This window comes from Gasterosteus aculeatus, chromosome 16 (genome assembly GCF_964276395.1).
Source record: "Gasterosteus aculeatus chromosome 16, fGasAcu3.hap1.1, whole genome shotgun sequence".
Taxonomy (NCBI): domain Eukaryota; kingdom Metazoa; phylum Chordata; class Actinopteri; order Perciformes; family Gasterosteidae; genus Gasterosteus; species Gasterosteus aculeatus.
In genome coordinates this window covers 5,007,762-5,024,768 of record NC_135704.1, presented here as the reverse complement: position 1 = coordinate 5,024,768, position 17,007 = coordinate 5,007,762, and the positions used below count along the sequence as shown (strand labels likewise).

Genomic DNA, 17,007 nt, shown 5'->3' with positions numbered 1-17,007 from the left:
AGGGGGGGGGGGGGCGAGGATACAACATTAAGAGTTTCTGTTTCTTCTCTCTGTGCTCAGTGTGCGCGTGCACACGTGTGTACATTACGGGGCGGACGCCGCCCATTACTTATTCATCAGGCCCGTCTGCCACTGTGTATTCCAGCGTGCCTGGCAATCATTATGCCACATGCATTATTTAACGCGCACGCCCGACTCCGATGCAGATAGCTACGCCATCTATTTATCACGGACTTGCCCACTTATCGCCTCGTCTGGTTCTCTCGCCGGCTGTGGCAAATCACTGCACCTTCCGCGCCGACATCATCTGCGCGTCTGGCGGGTGCCCGAGGCTTCACGCTGCCATTCGCACCTTTTGCATATACCTTGCACGCACGTCCCTGCTCGCTATGGCCCTGGCGCGCTCCCAGCTCCGCCGCGCGGTTCCGCACGCTTCGTCTAGCGCCGTTTGTGAAGCGTTGTTAGACATTGTTCTTAGTGCTTTTTCTGTTTTGGTTGGAGACTTACGTGGTGTCCATCCGTGCAGAGAACTGTGATTGCTCGCCTAATAATGCAGTTCACACTAACTGGCAGTCTCCAACAAGTTTTCTGGATTTTTTCTGCTTGTGTTATTTCTAAAGAAACGTTTTCAAAAGCTGCCCGCGTGTCACACATTTCTTTTTTTCTCCTCCGCCCACGCCAGCATCCACCGATCAATGTTTCTTCTTGTCGCTCAGGTCACTGCCCTCCTTAATCAGGGACACTCTTGATCTAAAAATGAAGTTGTGTGCGTGTGTGGCGCCGTGGTTTTGGACGCCGTAGCGTATGTCGTTATCAGTGTCATCGCTCCGTGAAGCTCAAGTAAGGCCTTTGACGTCAGCGCCGCACAACCAGCTGATAGTGCTCGCCGTTATCTCAGCCAGGTGTGTGCGTGTGTGGTCTGATCAGACCGCTCCACGCACACCGCTTACAGGAGATGAGCGCAGAACTCAACGGTGACGTGTTTGTGACTCGGCAGCCGGATGACGCTAACGGCGCCAACCGCGGTAACGGCGCTAAAAGGGTCGCAGCGTTTTCCGGTTGCGTTTCAGCAAAAGCTGATTCTCTCTGTAGCCGGCTGCTGGTTTTTGTTCTTTGTCCCCTCTGCCAAAGGTACAATACGTTCAGGTGGAGTTTTTCACTCTCTTGTTGTACACATGAACATACTGCAATCAGATCGAGGTGATTTATTAAGACAATAGCTATTGATTGCTAAGAACACTTATGTTGTTCAAAGACAACTCCACGTTCCATTCACAGCAGGTCTTCAGATCCTTAGATGTTTTTCTCAGCGTCAGGTCATTCTGGGCTTCCTGTCCCTCAAGCACAACCTGTTTTGTTTTTTTAACACACCTCGCACTTTGAAGAAACGGTGCATCTTGACAAAGCTTCCATGCAAAACACCGTTGACGTACGGCGGACAGAGTGTGTGTGTGTGAGAGAGAGAGAGAGAGAGAGACTCCCATGAAATGCTCAACATGCCTGAGACTGCCCTCTGATGTCACTGGGAGAGGGAGAGAAGGAGGGAGAGCGAGTGGGAGGGGACCAGTGGGGAGGGAGAGAGTGGCAGCCGGAGGGCAGAGCGAAGAACATCAGTGAGAGCAAGCGCAGAGAGGCGAGTGGGAGACGGAGGGTGAGAAAGAGACGGGGAAGGCAGAGAGGTCCGTTCTCGCTACCAAAACATTCCAGGTTGGTCTGCCGTGTTCTCGCTGCTCACTGGACTGTCCAGCTCCGCTCGCAGGAGCCTGTTTGGCTACAAACACACACTTTCTCTCTCCAAATACTGCACGCAACACACACACACACACTCAAACACTCGCAGAAACCCACAACAACCGGACAGCGCGGCACAACTGATGGGTAAGAGAGCTCCTCTTGGATCGCATGGCTCACTGTCTGTTCCTCCTTTTAGCTTAATCCGGTTTGTTCTTCACTGTGTGTTGTTTTGCTGGTGTGTAAAATACTTTATCTGACCCTTGTCAAACATTTACAGTTGTTTCTTCATTATGTTCAGTTGGTGTGTGTGTGCGCGCGTGTGTTTGTATAAACTCATTGCTGTGTGTGTGTGCTGCCTGTGCGCTGGTCCGCTGCGTGGGCGTGCAGCCCTGAGTAGTGGCAGTGTTCATTGAGTGGTAGTGATGTATGGAGACTCCTGCTCAGCACCACTCAGCGCCGCCTTTAAGTGAATGGAGCAGATGGCGCTGGCTGGGTCTGTTCCTCCCCACACGCACATGCGCGTGTTTGTGTTTGTTACGCGCCCTCTTTCTCTGTTTTGTGTGTTTGTGCGCGGACACGGGACTATGCCTGAAAGTTTGTGTCCGGGGGGGTTTAGTCGTGCAGAACGTTGCTCAGCTGTTTGGAGGAGTGCAAAGGACTTAAAGTGATACAGAGGAGTTGATCAGAAACGCATAATATCTCTGCACTTGTTTACATTCTCCGTTGTTTTGTTTTGGCGAGCGCGTGGCCCCACGTCTCCCCCGTCCCGGTTCATGTGGATCTGTTGGCCGGTCAGCGCTGGAGCTCGTTCATAGGCCGCTTGATCGAGGGCAGTTTCTCTTGTTCCCTCTTTAAATGACCCCGTCCTCTGAGACGGAGGGGTGGAGAAAACAAAGCGCGACGTGACGTCCAGCACAACGAGCTGCAGCACCCCGGGGACACGCCGTGACACGGATCGACGTGCCGACCACGCGTCGAATCGGCGGCGCCCCCACCGACCATTATTGCTTGTTCTGCATCTGTTATTATTTTTAATCACACACACACACACTGTCTCACATCCTTTTACGTGAGCGCGTGCACTCGGCTCGGCGTGAACTTGACTGAACGTGCATTGATGGCCGGTGGGGTGAGGAGCTCCCTCGGGAATCCTGCTCTATAAATAGCTGCCTGTGTGTGATCCATGATCTTAGGCTGATTGTGGAGGGCGGGAGAGGAGGGAGGCGAGGGAGGGGAGGGAGGGGAGGGAAAGAATCAGGGATCGACGTGCACGCAGAGTGACGGATGATCAGTTTGGATTAGTTTGAACAGCGGTTCAGGCTGACATTTCGGGTCTTTTTTCACCCCCTTTTTTTTTTTGGGCAAGTTCAGCCGGATTTCACATCGGCGCGCTTGCGGAGGGGGAAACCTCTCAGCTCCGTGGGATCTCACAAAGTAAACACAATTTCCCGTCTGGAAATCAACAGAGTTCATCTCGCTTCCGCCTCTGCTTTCCTTGCTTCACGAGTTCCAACACACTTCGGGCCTGATCGTGTACCAGTACACGAATACTACATCTATAATAAACGTGTGTTCCCTATTTGCTCACGTCTTAGTCTAAGTTTCCATGTGACGACGATGCAAGAAAGCGAAGCCGTCAGGCCCCTTTTGCCTCGTAGAATCTGCACACGTTGTATTCATTTCCCCCTCGCTCGTGATGTCACCCGCAGGCTGCAGTGGGGAAAGCTCGCCCAACCGGCCCGAGTCCCCCCCCCCCCTTCTCCCGTTGGCCTCGGCACCATTACCTCATGCCACAACCGCAGAGTGCCATCCGTGTAAGCCGGGCTAATGACTTCACAGGTGCCCGTGTCCCGCCGCCTCGCGAGTCCCCTCCGCCGCCCCCCCGTTCTTGGAGCGTTCCTGTCGTTAACCGCGAGCGGCCATCGCCAAAAGCCGGCTCCAAAAGCCGGCTCCAAAGGGGCCACGGCTTACGACTTTAAAAGAGTTCTCTGGTTTCCACAGCCCCCCCCCATAATATGTAATAGTGGTAAGAGCGTTCACTTTAATACTGTAATACAACCTGTGTTTTTCAGGTTTAGATTACAGTATCGACACATGAATACACACAGGTTATCAAAAGTATGTGCTTGTGTGTGCTTGTGTGTGTGTAGCAGTCGGAGCACTGATTCCACAGCCTCCCCATCTGCAACCCCTCGATCACCGGAGTCTCTGTGTGACCATCAGTGCTCGTTGGGACTGTTTCTTGGACTAAAGGCTGGCGCATGCGTCTGTGTCGTTGCGTCGACGCACTCGTTTCACTTCATGGTTCTAAAGTCTTGCGTGTGTTGCAGAGCAATTCACCGCCAGAACAACAGGCGGAGTGACGTGTTTCTGTTGAAGACGACCTGGAGAGTCACGTCTATTTATTTATTTGTTTATTTATTTATCATAGACTTTATTGCCCCGTGCATCGCCACTGTTCCTTTTCCTCGCGAACACATTTGTCCCGTATTTTCCTCCACAACTTCGTGCACCTCTCGACCGGCAAACCGGCGTTTGCAGCAATCTCCCTCCAACCAACCCGCTTATACAAGCCGCCAATGACGGCTTGTATAAGCGGTCATATTTGCGCATTTCTTCCGACAAAAGCTCTTCAATCTGATCAGTTCTCTCGTAAACGTTCTTGGTTTTAATAATGGCGGCATCGGGCTATGGAAGCGGAAATGTGAGACTCCGTAAAGGACGTAATTAGCAGACCAATCGCAGCCCTGCGCGCTGCGGGAGGGTCGACGCACGCAAGGAGGTGTGAAAAGGCACACAAGGGGCGCCTGCGTCACTCTGAAAACGCAGAAGATAAACTAGGCTCAAGAGGTGCTTGCATCCAGGTGGAGGTCGTGGAGCAGCTTAGGTTCTTCAAACCTCGTATCACAGACGGGGCCCAGTTTTTCCTCCAACCCGGTCCGTCTCATGGATCCTGATCCAACACATTTGCCCTTTTTGTTGTTGTTTTTGGGTTCGGGTTCCTTTCCGTGAACTTTGCTTATCCGCTTTCCCCGGAGAACTGCATGGATGCCGTTGCGTGAGAAGGCGTGGAAGCCGAACGTGTGGCTTTCTTTTCCGTTTAACTATTTTGTCGTTTTAGGGGTGAGTGGGAGGCCATTTGTTTGTGAAAACAAACTCCCTTTGTGAAGGCCTTTGGCATGCTTGCCGAGCGAGGCGCCGGACAAACCGACAGCGAGTGTGCGAGACAAAGTCCAGGGGCCACGGATCTGTCAATCCGACGTCATTCCCGTACTCCCATACCACCCCCTCCACCGGTGAAAGTCTGCATGGAAAAAAAACGTACAGTAGAAGAGGGCGGGCACTACGGCGCTGGAAACCCTGGCCCCCCCTGAATGGGCCCAAATAATGCAGTGAGTGGCCCCCCGTTGGAAGAGCACTGACCCAACACAAGGTTTTGTTTGTTTGGCCTTGACGTTTCACTGCTTATCAAATGTATGACAGGCTTGTGTGTGTACATGTATGCCCCGATGAAGAATGGGAGAGGTGGTGGGCCGAGCGGCCCCCCATTGTCCTGAGGGAGGAGGGGCGGGGGTTTGTTTGGACAACACGGATGATCGGAGCGGGAGCGACAACCGGCGCCGCCTTCTAATGAGCGAGTTTGTATTGCAGAAGTGCAAAGGATCATTTTAACACACTCATGGTCACACGACATCCTCATGAGCACATGCCTTATAAAAACCTTTCTTTATTCATTTGTTTTTTCAAAACCTTGATAGAGGAACTCTTATTGAACATTGTACGGTCAGATTGTCACAACAAATGAGCGAATGAGTTAAATCAAACCCGCAATCGCTCATCTTTTCGTAACCAGACGTCCAGACAAAAAGTCCCGCTTTCAAACAAGTCCTCACAAGTATAGCGACACAATCACACAGTCACACACACACAGACACACACGTAGCACCAGCTTGTCTGGCCCGGGCCACACCCTCCCCTCTCTCCCATGCTGTCCCGTTGGACGGTGTTGAATTTCCTCCCGCACGCAAAACCTGCCCGGTACCAATGATGTAATTGGCCATCTCAGCAAGTAACTGCCACTCCATCGCCAGCTCATTGGTCACTGGGGATGCCAGGACGTCCGTGATAGGACGGAGCCGCTCTCCACTGGGCTTTTTTTTTGGGGGGGGGGGTATTGATGGCTGGCAGAGGGCTCGGCGTGGTGCAACAAGGTTCTCCATACAGAGCAGATATAGACCCGATAAGACGGGACGACGCACAGGAGGCTTTGCAAGCACAAATTGAGGATTAATTGTGGTCCCTTGTGCTTTTGAAGATTTATTTTTTATCATAAAATATAATAACTTAAAGAGTTTGTGTTCCCTACTTTGGTTGGTGTATCTTTTTGAGGCCAAAACACATAAGTCCTCATGCTGAATGCAAGATTTCAACTCATTATCAAGCTTAAGCTTACATGTAATATTAAGCAAATATTTTGCTTGGGTTTTTCTTGCTTCCCGAATGTTGTGTTGGCGGGTTTACGCGTGTGTGTGCGTAAGCTGCTGTGTTGTTGTCTGGAAAAATAATCAGATTGCGGTAATACTATCTGATATTTCGTGTTCGCATGTCATGCGGGGATTCTGCTTTTCCCACGCTCAGGTTTGGAAAGCCCCCTCCCCACTTCACGGGATCACTCCAGTAACGTCGCAGATTGAGCGTAACACAGAGGCTGTAAGACAACTATTTTATTGTGCAGGAAGACTCGCAGAGCTATTCAAACTTTTTGATTCGACATTTGCAGGGCTCGTACCTGTGACCTTTCTCTCCGACGGCGCGGCGTCTACACTGATAGTGACAAATACAGAGTGTATTTTTGTCCGTATCCTCTCAGATGTGTGACGGCTCTTGGGATCCGTCTTCTTCAGCCTCACGCACACTTCTCTCTCTCTCTGTGAGATATGCACTGAACACCGCCAGCAGTGCGCCGCAGTAAGCAAAAAGTACACACACACACACACGTACACATAGTCCATGCGGAGACAAACACACACAAATACACGCGGTAAGTCTCCATGCGTGTCAGCAAATCCCTGCGGCAAAACTGGTGTTGCTGGGGGATTGTTTTTGCTCTCTGCTGCCATGTTTCATCATTCCACTCCGTGTACAGGGAGAGCGTGTGCGCCGGCCTTCTGCGAGTAGGATGTTTTTGACGGAGGCTTCCTTTACGCTCCCACCGCGGCTCCCGGTGACACCGCGGTTTGAATGACCGGCGCAGTTTGCGGGTTTTTTCCTCTAAAGCTCTCACCCAATGTCTACAACTCAACTTAAGTCCCCCGATTGGCAACGACCAAACGATGGAGCGCAATTCCGAGTGCAACAGTCAAGGCAGCGGCGCCCAGACAGCCGATGTAACACGTTTTCGGAAGTCTCGCTTGGATCAGAGAGAACTTGGTGATTTGGCTGCTATCAAATGTTTTGGACCTTGAATACATTTTGTACCATGAACCAGAAAAACTGCACTTTTCCAGACGTTTTTGTGATTCATTTTCATACTGTGATTTGCAATCACTCTTTCTGCATGCAGGTACATGTTCTGAACACAACCCTGCGTTGCTGTTTCCTCCTCTCATCCATATTCTCTCTGCCCAACCCCCTCCTCCACCTGTCCTCCTCCATCAGTGGACGTGAGCTCGGCAGCGCTGCCCATGCAGGTGCCCCCCACCACCACAGCCATCCTGCCAATGGACCTGCGCGTCGTGGACCACCACCACCATCACCACCCCCATCATCACCACCACTCCCACCAGCAGCCCGCCTTCGGCATGGGCCCCCAACCCCACCCTACGCCGCCTATCTCCGCGGCCTGCCCCATGCCCTGCGATGAGCCAGGCCGCGGGCCGGTTGTTAGTAAGTGGCTCCGCTACCTCTGGTGCTTTAAAGTTTTCTGCTGGCTATTTAACACAGAATCAGCTGGTTAAGTAGCACATACAGCAGTAACGGGGGGAGCCGAGGCTCTGACCTGTCGGTCTCGTCCCACAGATCAGCCGGAGCTGCAGCAGGAGCTGGTGACGCTCAAACACAAGCAGCAGCTCCAGCGGCAGCTCCTGATCGCCGAGTTCCAGAGGCAGCACGAGCAGCTGTCGCGACAACATGAGGTCCAGCTGCAGGAGCATGTCAAGGTGAGTTCCGCTCCTCGGACACGAGCTACTCAGCAGAAATGCACCTGGTGGAGGACGGACGGAGGCGTGTGCATGCGTACGCTCGGGCGGCGCGAGCGTAATCTGATCCAGTGTCAGTAGCGTGCTGCCACAGTCGTCCCCACGGGAACCTTGACCCCGACAACGCCGGTAGTGTGTGTGAATTTGGTATGCGATTCAACTTTGATAAAGCGAACTGCGAGACCGCAAAGTCGGCCAATGAGCGCGATCAACGGCGTACAGAAACCGCTGATTTGGATTCGGTGGGTCACCTTTTCACATCATTGATTCTTCAGTCTAAAAAGCAGGCCTTCTCACTTCTGCTCATACCATACAGTGTCCTTCACCCACTCTTCTCTGTCCCCGTCTACTTTTCTTCCTTCTGTAGTCTTGCGTCTCTCTCCACCAGCACCAACAGGATTTACTGGCACTCAAGCACCAACAGGAGCTGTTGGAGCACCAGAGGAAGATGGAGCAGCAGCATCTCGAGCAGGAGATGGAGAAGCAGCAGCGCGAACACAAACTCCTACAGCTGAAAAACAAGGAGCGGGGACAAGAGAGTAAGTAACTACGACACGAGGCATCTGAGCGTTGTGGCGTGATGAGAATGAGTAGTGGCCTGAAGGCGATCAGTGGCGGCGGGTCGGCGTCCCTCGGGTTCCACAGTGTCAAGAACAAGCTTTTAATGCAGCTGTTCTGTTTGACCGTGTATTCCCTCTCCATCTCCTGAATGTCATGTTATCAGAGCAGGTGTCAGACAGACTTGCCGCCTCCGTCAGAAACGGCCTCACCTCGCTCATTGACCGCGGGAGATTTTCAGAAGGACAAGACTATGTGAAGGGACCAAGACATCGACACGTTCGCTTTTCCTATGGAGCCAGGAGGTTACACCTGCTGCACCCTGACGTCATCATCCATTCATTTCTGTTTCCAAAGGAGGATTTGGTTAACTCATCCTCAACCACCATGGTGACAATGTGCCCGCTGAGACTTTGGGACTGTGACATTTCTATAACAAAGACGGAAACATGCGCTTTCAGACAATCAGACCGGTTGTCAACAAGCCAGCTGCCGGATTATCAAAACCACTTTATTCAGCCATTAAATCAAATGCGTGCCAGTAATGTTGGTAATAATCCCTCATTGCATAGGAAAATGGTGTATGCGCAGTTATTATGAATAGATGGAGGTCAGAGATGGATTAGGGGGAGCTGAAAATAGTGAAGGATATTATAGGATGGCCAGAGACGGGTAATCGTTGAACCGTTCTTTTTAAGTTTTCCTGATTATTTCCACTGTGCTGGGTGTTGGTGTAAAATATATTTGATTGTTGGACTGTTTGATTTAGACTTTTTGTCAAAACTCCCAGATCCCAGCAATTACCTTTGCGTGTCAAAACTGACCAAACCAGGAGGGATGTTGGTTCTGCTGCAACGTGACAAATGCAGCGTTCCTGTAATTAATCCTCAATTGAGCTCTGACACAATTTGTTTTTGCATTTCTTTTGTTTTTTTCTGGCAAGAGGAGCTGTGTGCGGCTGTTCCTTGAGCTGATGGCTTTTCTTTTTCCTGTATTTGTTTTCTGCTGCATATTGCTGCTGCTTGACGATGTGGAGTTATTACAAACATTTCAGCACAAATCCATTCCAATATTCGTAATGTCGGACGCACGTGTTGAAGCGTGATTTTCTGTCAGCGAAGTCCATTTCCCCGAACATTTGCTGCCGGGCAATAGCCTCCAGTTTGACATCCATAGAAAGAGCATCGGGTTCGTAAACAGAGGAAGCTTTGTTAAGTACCGCAATAAATCGCATAGAAGGCAGTCTCGTAAAAGCCAATTTCCTTCAGTGGCAAAGCGGACATATTGGGATGTCAGCACTTCCAGCTGCACTGTGATTTAGTGAGCCCATATTAGCTGTTGTCACATTTGCATACTGTATTTACCGCCTTTTCTCTGGAGCTCCACACATCACCTGTTATCACTCCCACTGTCTTAGAAACACGCACCTTTAGCGGCTTCCTTGTATTCTCAAAACACCCATTTCCCCTCCCTGCGCTCTCCTCCATTTCTTCCCTTTCTTTTCTTCTTGTCTCCCTCCCTCGCTCACCCATCCACCTCTGCCTCCCAGGACAATTTGTTTGCAGCCGTGAAACGAGGGCGGTAATTGAAGAGAGGGCCGGGAGCAGAATGAAACCGGCGTGATGTGTACGGAGCACTACTGTCGCCTCTGTGGACTTCCAGTGGAACCATCACGCAAGACCTACGAGCTCTTGCACGCGGTTACGAAACCATTATTAGGTTCCTGGGTTTCACGCTCCCCTCTGCCTCTTTCCGCCTCCGCCAGGTGCAGTGGCCAGCACAGAGGTTAAGATGCGCCTTCAGGAGTTTGTCCTGAACAAGAAAAAGGCCCTGGCTCAGCGAAGCCTCAACCACCGTCTGCCCAGCGACCCGCGCTTTTGGTATGGGTGAGTGTCCCGGCCCGCCGCTACAGGTGCACTCACAGCTCGGGAGGAGGTCGGACGAAGAAATGAATGAGATATTCAAGTTTATTCCTATTCACTACTCCTCGTAAAAACACATTTTGTTTTATATGTGAGAAATAGACGGAGACACTCGGAGAAGCTCCAAAAGCAACTTTTACTTAAAATATAAAAGAAAAGCTATATTTTAAAGCAAACCGTCCTACTTTATTTTTCTCTTTCATAATTACCTTTTAAAGATCTTCAAATGCTGCTTTTTGTTTATTTATCCACACCAATGAAAAGGTATGATTATCTGTAATCTACCTGCGTGGTTTTTTTGCACTTTTATAAGCCTTTTGTTTGTTTCCTTTTCTTATCTCAGCAAATGAAAAATTGGAAACTTGGAAAAACAAAAAAAAAAGCCGCAATGACGACGTCATCAAAGGCCCCGTCATCGTGGCTCTGGCAGTTATGGCGTTGACGTTCCGTTTGTTGTTCCCTGCATGTGTAAGAAGTTGCTAGCATCAACATCAGCGTCTCTTAAAGTCTTCGCCATGTTGCCTTGAAACTACAGAGGAATCGCTGAAGGAACCCAACTTTGATTTTTGTAGTCGGTGATTGACATCTGGCTCTATTTGAGGTGTGTGTGTTTGAAGGGGGCTGAGAAAAAAGACAATGGCACCTCTCATGCGCTTCAAATATTTGAAGAGGGTTTAAGCAGGCAAACATTTCTGCCGTGGCGCTGGATGAAAATGACTTGCCTTCACTGTCACCACCATTTCTCCTTTTTCTACTCTTATCTTCCGTATCTTCCCGCTTTCTGCCTCATCTCTCTCTCTCATCCAGCATTTTGACAATATTTTTTCTTCTGCTTTTTTTGTAGAAAAACCCAGCACAGCTCTTTGGACCAGAGTTCTCCTCCCCAAACAGCATTGTCAGCGTACACCCACCCGATGCTGGGCACATACGACTCAAAAGACGACTTCCCCCTCCGCAAAACAGGTACAGGGTGGTGCCGTGGTTTTGCTGAGGTAATGCGACTTCCTGACCTCCGTATTCCTCCGGCTCTTAAAACCAGCCTCCCACTGCACGTCTTGAAGGGAGCCCTAATCTCCCTTTTCCTTTTGCATTAGCGATTGAAATGGCTTATTGGGTTTCAAAGTCAAGCACAGGAACCAGGAGTCAGCCCCTGGAGGATTAATAGAGGCCCCTAAAATAGTCTCCAGAAGTCCTTTAATTCGACCATTCTTATGTAAATGAGGGCAGGTGGGTTGAGAGAACTCAAAATGAAAATGTTCAAACTGAGGAGTCGGGGTGAAGACTTTCTACCACTACCTGTCTTAATGATTAATATGTGCTTGCAGGCAGCAGCCCCCTAGCTTAGCATAGCTTAGCATAGAGACTGGAAGCAGGGTAAAAACATCTAGCCTGGCTCTGCTCAACGCTGACAAAATGAGCACCTCTAAAGCTCTAAATCTGCAGTGTGCTGACGACAACCAGCCAGTTTCCCAGGACTTTCTGCCTTTAGAAAGGTTTTTTCTTTTCTTGGATTCAAGGTCTTACATTGAGTCAATGTAGACATATTCAAGCGTTTGATTCTGAAATTGACTTCCTTACTTCTATTCAGCCTTGTGCGTCATCACCAGATCCACAATATCTGCGTCCCGACCCCCCCCCAAAAAAAAGTGATTCTGAAAAGCCTGTGGGCTAATCCCCTGTTTTAGATATTAGCTAACTCATTCATGGATACTCCTCCACAGACGTCATAGATCCTGCCGCTTAACAAAGCGGGCCCTTCACCGCTCCGAGGGCTGTCATGAGGAGCGCTTAGAAACCAAGTCCTGCCTTTTGGATGCGTCGGAGCGTTAGTTCTCCTCCCTCTGTCCAAGTCAAGCCCGGCCAGGCTGTGATTGTCCACTTAGCGTCGGCAGCTGCCTCGGCAGTATCGCTGCCTGCTCTCACAGCTGGAAGCTGAGCCCCGTGTGCTCTGCACTCCTGCCCACCTGCTGCGAGCTGGACGCGGGGAGGGTTTCAAGAAAGTTTCAACTCCAGTCAGTCACATGGAACCGCTGGGAAATGTTCCCAGTTTAGTGACACAAAGTGCAGCTGGCTTTGTGGCACGAGCCCATTACCGCGCATGTATCAGGAAAGCTTTTCGGAGAGGATTTGAAGGCATTGTTCTTTGTTGTGGGAAAAATAAGAGAGGGAAACACTGACATGTGCTCCCGCAGGCGAGTCCTCAGCTGTTTGGGGAACTGTTGTGTCAGTGAGGCGGCACACTGCAGATCCGATGACCCGTGTTGAGGAAGGAAGCGAGCGGCAGCGGTCGCGAGCCGCTCCGACGACTGGCTCCGTCAAACATGACGTTCGCGGCGATGACCCGTTTTGTCACGCGTAGGCGTGTAAGTCCTAAAAGTGCTTTGGGGAGGCGGGGCCGGGCACACAGCTCCAACAGGGGCTCATTGTCTTGAGTCTGAGAGGCTCTGTGATAATGGAGAACACAGAGGGCCACTTTGAACGCCGAGGCAGGAAGTCTGCAAAGGCCTTCACGACAGACACAGACTTGTCCAGCTGACCCCCTTTGTCCCTCACTCTTTCTCTCACACACACACACACACACACACACACACACACACACACACACACACAATGACATATTCCAATTCCACACTGCACAGAACATTTAAACCACATGCAGTTAACTTCCTAGTTGTTCTCCTCCGCCTGCCAATCCTCGCCTGCCTCTTTAATCCCAATTTTTTGCAGGACTAAATGGAATTTGGAGCATATCAATTGCCTCCACATGGCTCTCAACATGTTGACAGTTGAGCCGGTGGCTTCCAGCTAACGGTGCTAAAGGTGCCAACAGCGCTGACAACGGCAACTTTTATGTTTACGTTCCAATTCCCTTGTATTCAAACATCTAATCTCACCCCCTTTGCTTTGAACACATTTTTATTGACACTTCGATGAGACAACAACCGACACACTTAGTTGTTGGGAAAATTATATGATATTTCAAGAAGAATTTCTTTTGTAAAAATATGCGTTGGATATGTTGGATCGATAGTTTGAGTCAAAGAGATTTACAAACAAAACGTGTCTGTTTTATTCATCGGTCCGTAAAACTATACATTTAATGCATCATCAATGGATATTTCTGGGAAGCTCCACTGATGAGTTTCAGCAAACTACTCCATTGATTTTTATGTCTCCCTTCCTTGAAACAGAGCAGCACGGCTTCCCCAGCATGAAGCCCGGGCCTCCCGTCTGTCAAAACAAATGAGCAACTGATCAATACGTTTTGTATCAGGGAACCAGTTTGCTCCTCCAGCCCTCATCCACTGAAGCAATGATACTCGTATGTCATCAGACGGATGGAGTGTTTCTGACCACATCAAAGTGTGACGGGGCGTCAGAAAGAAACATTGCGTCTTGAGCAGCGATGTGTAATAGGAGATCACTTGTAAGGCGAAGCATGCTTGGACTTGGGAGTCTAGTGTGTTATTACTCATTCTCGCCTCAAAAGCCTATTCCGCCCCCCCATCAGTGTGTAAAAGTCTTTTTATATTGTACTGTTATATTGCCAGGACGGTGGGTTGCAGCAGCCCAGGTAATTTGCTACCTTGGCAGCATTAAGTGTCCCCACAGACGAAGGCACATTGTTGCCTGACGAGAGTGTATTACATTACATTTAATCTAGCTGGCACTTTTATCCGAAGCGACTCACAATAAGTGCATTTAACCACGAGGGCACAGACAAAAAAGTACCATTTCTACAAGAAAGACAAACTACAAAGTGCTATAACCAAGTGCGATCGTAAGTGCTGATAAAGTGCTACTTAGTCCAGGTGCAGTGGGCAGTTTCACAACAAGCGCATTGGCAGAGCGGAGTGAGCCGGCATCGACGTGAGGTTTGACCATGTCTTGATGAAGACTCGCCCTGATCTGTTTGCCGCACGGTACGTGAGCACCAATGTTTTACAACGGTTGCAGTCAGCTACTGGTAACCAGTGAAGTGAAGTGGTGTGAGTAAATACAGGTTTTAAGACCAGTCAATCTGCTGCATTCTGAATGAGCTGCAGAGGGTGAAGTATGCAAAGTTACAATAGTCAGAATGCGGCAGAAAATAACTTAAGATGCCGTAACAAGGCAGAGTGTGCACTTATGCCAACGGTTGCTCCTGGTGTGCATGTCCTCGGGAGAGGGGCCAAGCAACGGAGGAGAGAGGGAGCTGCGCCAGGGGAAAGACCGGAGTGCAGATTTAGAGGGAGGGAGGAAGAGCGAGAGGAGGGGATGTATGGGAGGAAGAGAGTGCTACGGTAAACTGCCAGAGTCAGCAGTAAAAACCAGTCTGGGCCCTCTGCAGCGAGTGTGTTCGCGCGTGTGCAGACTGGTGTGCTTTTGCCCAGTCGGCATTAACACCCTTCAAAGTCACTGCGTCCTGAGGTGAACACCCCGTGGCGGCCGGTGCCCGGCAAACACACACCCCTACTTCTCTTTCTCCTTCAGCGTCCTCATCACCTCCCTCTGACCTTCCATTCATCCGTCTCTCTGTCCTCCTCCGATTAGCTGTCCATTTCTTAATGACTCAGGACGCGCTAACGCAACCCTGCCGTGCGCCAGCATCTTCTCCTTTGCTCCCCGTGCACCAGATAGAGTGCGGCCTATGTCACCTCACACCTGTGTAATTCTTTTTAAGCACGGCTTTGGTTATTATCTAGCATAGCCGAGAGAGGGTACCACGATCCCCTGTGTAACGGCCTCAAATTGAGCCTGAATGCATCGCGCTCCTTCTCACGCACTCACCCCTTCTGCTTCTGTCAGTTCAGCTAATGCATGGTGTTTGGTCTCGACCCACTCCATCGCTCTTAACAAAGACTTTGGGAGAGTGCCCTCCACTAGAAGCTTGAAGAAGAAGCTCTTTTTAAAAAATAATTGAATGTTATAGGCTCAGGCGCGAGTTCCAGATCAGGCGCGAGGGCAATTTGAAAAAGTGCTCAGACATTTTAAATTGCTCATGTCGTCCTCACAGACCAGGAGGTATATTGAGTGCTAGAACCTCTCTGAGGTACATTAATACTGCGTAGCTCCATCCTAGCTCATCGGAGGCCGCAGGAAGCAAGAGGCCAAAGAGTTGATAGTGACCCTGAATACATCTTATGACAATAAACCGCAACACTACACTAAGACAGATCGTTTGCTTCCACTCAGCTGTACCAAAAAGTCTTCCTCTCTGAGGCTAATGAATTTAGCGTGATCTGTTTGATAGAAACTTCCAGAACGAACAGCAGGTCAGCCGTCGGTCAACCCGCCCAGTTTCGACTAATGGATCGGAAGGAAGCCAGTGGAGAAGGGAATAAAACCGCCTGTGTCTGGTGCAGCCTGGCAGAGGGAGACCAGAAAAGGTCGGGTCCTGTCCCTGACAAGAGAGGTTTCCCACAATAAGCTGAATGCACTCGCCTCTTCTCCGTCTGGCCGTCACGCGGCACTCGGCCATACGTTGCCCCCCACCAATCCAGAACGAGAGGGACAGCCGGACGCACAAACCCGCGTGGCGACGGACGGTGGCTTGTGTTTTTGGAAACGAGCGCTGTTGAGAAGGAAAGAGTCAAGAAAGATGCCAGTTGGCTGCCTCCTTTCTCGTTGCAGCGCTTTCCGCTGTCGCGTGACGACGGCTGAACTCAACTCGGGGATCCGTCGGGTCCAACACGCACGGTTTGGTCCTTTTAGGTACGAGGTCATCAGCCCCGCTACGTGTCCCTGAACAAGCCTTTGCTTGTGTGGCGACACATTTTCACTTTTACAAAGCAAACTCAGGGTGGAACTCTTGGCTCCTGGTGGTTGGTTGGCCCGGTTGGAGATGAAATACTTCGCCATTCTTAGCGCCATCCTCTTAGTTGGCTGCCACATAGTTAGTCAATGGGATGGAATAACACTCATATTGTTATAATAGACAAAAAGTGTCATCAAATGAAAAAGAAGCTCTTCAATTACTTAAGAGTTTTGTACAGACTGAAACTCCTCCACCTTTTGGAGTTCATCCTCCATCATGTCCCTGTTCTTCTCTCCGTCCCGACAGCCTCAGAGCCCAACCTGAAGCTTCGCTCCCGGCTAAAGCAGAAGGTGACGGAGCGCCGCAGCAGCCCTCTCCTCCGGAGGAAAGATGGCCCCATCACTACCGCCAAGAAGCGCTCCCTCGACGTGGCTGGTGAGCTTACTGGACTTTCCTTCTGCCAGTACTTGTAGAGTAGAGATGAAGATATCCACATTCTTCTCTATACTTGGAACATCAAAGACTGGATTTTGCCTGGCAACATGTTTTTTTTAATGAAATGTTATGAATAAAGTCGCTATCATCATTCATTTGAAATGAATTTGGATGTAAATGAAAAAGGGAAAAAAAACTTAAATCCGTACTTTTATGAAATGAACACACCCCAGAAGTCAAGCTCAGCATCTCAGGCAAATGGAGTGTGTGCGTTGTGTGTTACAGAGTCCGCATGCAACAGCGCACCGGGCTCCGGTCCCAGCTCCCCCAACAACAGCTCCAATAACATCCCCTGTGAGAACGGGGTAAATATCTCCTGCAGCCCAGGAGAGGTAACCAACATTACTGCACATCCACCTGTGTG

At 50.2% G+C, this 17,007-nt stretch overlaps 1 protein-coding gene across 7 annotated transcripts in view; it reads left to right on the top strand.

Moving 5' to 3' along the window:
• Window positions 1–17,007, top strand: part of hdac4 (histone deacetylase 4) — a 93,155-nt gene that overhangs the window by 39,948 nt on the left and 36,200 nt on the right. For 3 of the 7 annotated variants that reach the window (XR_013453125.1, XM_078091411.1, XM_040201305.2), the window contains exons 3-9: window positions 7,393–7,620; window positions 7,753–7,892; window positions 8,299–8,470; window positions 10,255–10,375; window positions 11,256–11,374; window positions 16,455–16,583; window positions 16,869–16,975. Coding sequence is in view for 6 of the 7 variants with exons in the window: in XM_078091411.1 (XP_077947537.1) it covers window positions 7,393–7,620; window positions 7,753–7,892; window positions 8,299–8,470; window positions 10,255–10,375; window positions 11,256–11,374; window positions 16,455–16,583; window positions 16,869–16,975 (1,016 nt within the window). In the remaining variant the exon portion in view is untranslated. Of the gene's footprint in view, window positions 1–1,520; window positions 1,879–7,392; window positions 7,621–7,752; window positions 7,893–8,298; window positions 8,471–10,254; window positions 10,376–11,255; window positions 11,375–16,454; window positions 16,584–16,868; window positions 16,976–17,007 lie in introns of those variants that run through there. The other 4 variants (XM_040201304.2, XM_040201302.2, XM_078091413.1 and 1 more) reach the window with 2 other exon arrangements.